The 3,197-nt window shown below is 46.6% G+C and overlaps 1 protein-coding gene across 1 annotated transcript in view; it reads right to left on the reverse strand.

Annotated features, from left to right (window-relative positions):
- Positions 1-3,081, reverse strand: part of LOC108765221 (uncharacterized) — a gene marked incomplete at its 3' end in the record, with an annotated part of 6,037 nt that extends 2,956 nt beyond the window's left edge. The window contains exons 1-2 of the mRNA XM_018513817.1: positions 666-3,081; positions 51-254 (exon numbers count right to left, since the gene is read on the reverse strand). Coding sequence (XP_018369319.1) covers positions 51-254; positions 666-3,081 — 2,620 coding nt within the window. The remainder of the gene's footprint in view (positions 1-50; positions 255-665) is intronic.
- Positions 3,082-3,197: the final 116 nt, after the last annotated feature.

Consider the following 3,197-nt stretch of genomic DNA (forward strand, 5'->3'; position numbering starts at 1 on the left):
GCGCCGGGCCACGTCACCCTGCTACCTGACGGCGCCTGCAGCCCTGTCACCGCTGGCAACAACGCCACCTGCAGCGGTGTCCCCGTCGCCGCCCGTGACTCCGGAGAAGCACACCGCGGGCACACAGACAACGCGCGACGATTGGGAGACGTCACCGGAAGCGCACCGACAGCCACCGTCACCGCACACACCACCGGGAACACCGCCGGCCTTGAGGGCAAGCGACCCCAACAATAACCAGCCTTGGGATCCGGCTAAGAAGACGCGTTGTCAGCCACCAATCGAATATCGAGAGCGGTTAACGGCCTAACTCGCGCCGTACCAAACGGCCCTTTTCAGGGCCACATAAAAGTACCAACAATCGGCCCTTTTCAGGGGCAATCAACATATTGTAAATTTGGTGTAAATATATTGTACATATTTACTGTACATACACACGAACACACTCTCTGTTCTCTCATACGAACCTACGGCAGAAAAACCTCAGCGATTTATCGACAATCCGGCAGTGAGGCCGAAGGCGACGGCCGCTGCATTATTAGTTAAGAGCGACTAAACCTTCGAGATCCCCACACTTATTAATACCCAGGTAAGGTTTGCCGACTATCAGCCGACGTTGAACGTTGGGCCGACGTTGGCGACATCACGGATTTCGACCCCCACACCTATTATATAGTCTGCAAATTTTTCACACGCCCAAGTGAGCGCCAATGCCTCTTTCTCTATTTGAGCGTATCTTTTTTCTGTTGCTGTCAGGCCCCTCGATGCGTAACTGACTGGTTGCCACTGGCTTCCCATGTCTTGCTCTAGTATCGCGCCCAAACCGTAACTTGATGAATCAGCGGATATGCGTGTTTTTCTCGACGGATCATAGAATGCTAATGCTGGTGCTTTTGCTAAACTTTCTTTTATTCTGTCGAAAGCTTGTTTGTGAACTGCTGTCCATACGAATTCGTGATTTTTCTTTAATAGGTCTCGAAACGGTTGAATTGCGTCCGCCAGGTGATTTAAAAACTTCGTATGGTAATGTACCATGCCTAAAAATCGACGTAATTCTTCCCTAGACTTCGGTCTTTCCATATCTTTGACTGCTCTGACTTTGTCTGGGTCTGGTTGCACTCCTTTCTCCGCTGAGATTACATGTCCTAAAAACTTTACGCTGGATGTTCTGAATATGCATTTGGCCTTATTCAGCGTAACTCCATTGTCTTGGAGCCTCTTCAGGACGATTTCCAATCTTCTATCTTGTTCGGCCTCTGTAGCTCCATAAACCAAAGTGTCGTCCATTAAATTGCATGCTCCTTCTATTCCTTCCAAAATGGCACTCATCTGTTTCTGGAAATGTTCGCCGGATGATGACACTCCCATGGGTAGTCTGTTGAAATAGAATCGTCCAAACGGGGTAATAAATGTTGTTAATTTTCTTGATTTTTCTTGTAGCATGATTTGATAATACCCCGAGCATGCATCTAATTTAGAAAATACTTTCGCTCCCGCAAGCGATGCCAATGTCTCGTCTACTGCTGGCAGTATGTGTTTCTCTCTCTGAACGCTTTTATTCAAATGCGTATAATCTACGCATATCCGGACGTCTCCATTAGGCTTAGGCACGATTACCATTCCTGCACACCACTCGGTAGGTTCATCCACTGGGCTGATGATGTCCTCCTTCTGCATGGTTTGTAACGCCTGCCGCACCTTTTCACGTAACGGAATTGCTACTCTTCTTGAGGTCGACACTGCGTATGGAGTTGCGTCCTCTTTCAATCTAAGAGTGTAGGGTCGATTTAACCGACCTAGTCCTTTAAATACTTTTTTGTATCTTACTTCTGGTTGTTCCCTCGCTGAATTTACCCAACGAATGATGCCTAATCGTTCGATGGCTGTTCGACTGAGTAGCGGCTCTCTGGCTCCGGGTACTACATATATTCGTTCCTGGCATTTTTGTCCCTGCCATTCTATGTTGACCTGCATCGATCCTTTGACCGGAATGCTTAAATTTCCTACCGCTCGCAAGCCGCTTTGTTCCTTGTTTCGGCTCATAGCGATTTTGCTAAATTGTTGTCTTCGTAGCTCCTCGCCGATGATAGATACATCTGCTCCTGTATCGATCTTGAAATCGATGGGTATTTTGTTTATTTTGACGGTCGTCTTCCATGCTGGTGTAGTATTTGTTACCGCTGAGTTAACTTCTATCTGATCTGCGAATACTGCGTCCGCTGCTGAATATGAGCTACTCATATTTGCACCCTCTCCGGGTTTATTTTTATTAATTTCGTGCACTTTCTTTTTCTTCGTATTGCATACTGCTTCCCAGTGTCCTCTCTTTCCGCAATTATTGCAATCTGAATGTTTCGCCGGACAGGCTATGAATGCATGTTGTGGCGCACATCCACATCTGTTACACTTCTGTGCCTTTTTATTACTTCTTTGTTCTCCGTGTTTCCCTGACGTCTTGCTTTGCTGATTTGACTTCTGTCTACGAATATGGTCTATCGCTAATCCGCTTGTTACTGACGTCTGTTCTCCTCTTACCAAGTTTTGGTGACGTTTGACTTCGTCCGCCTGCCTAGTTTTTGAAATGGCTTTTTCGAGAGTTAAATCGGACTGTAATTGCATGGCCTCCGATAACTTCGTATTCCTTACGCCTACGACAATGCGGTCTCTTATAAGCTCTTCTCGTAGATTTCCGAAATTGCAAGATTCTGCCAACCTAAACAAATCGGCGATGAATTCGTCTACTGTTTCGTTCGCGTCTTGTCGGCGCTGATTGAACCGAGCACGTTCGTATATTACGTTTGTTTTCTCGCCAAAATGAGTTTTAAACTTACCCATGACCGTGTCGTACCTTTTTTGTTCCTCGTCACTTAATTTAAACGACAATATGATGTCGTCCGCTCTGTCGCACATTGTATATATCAATATATTTACTTGATCTTCCTGTGACCGCTGCGCGAGGCCCGCTGCATGCCGGTATCTTTCCCATCGCTGTGCCCAGCGATTCCAGTCTTCTGTCTTGAAGGAAAATGCCTTCGGAGGGTCGAGATGCGGTATGACGATGGCCTTTTGCTCTTCCGTCATGATTCTTTTTCCCTTGGTGCCTGTTTCTCGTTGTGTGCCCTAACCTCTTTTCCTTCGTTGTCGCTGTCGCCGACTTTTTCTCTTCTTATGCGTAGGTTCTTCTATTTGTTTTTTTT

The sequence above is a fragment of the Trachymyrmex cornetzi genome, unplaced genomic scaffold (assembly GCF_001594075.2).
Source record: "Trachymyrmex cornetzi isolate Tcor2-1 unplaced genomic scaffold, Tcor1.1 scaffold482, whole genome shotgun sequence".
In the NCBI taxonomy this organism is placed as follows: Eukaryota; Metazoa; Arthropoda; class Insecta; order Hymenoptera; family Formicidae; genus Trachymyrmex; species Trachymyrmex cornetzi.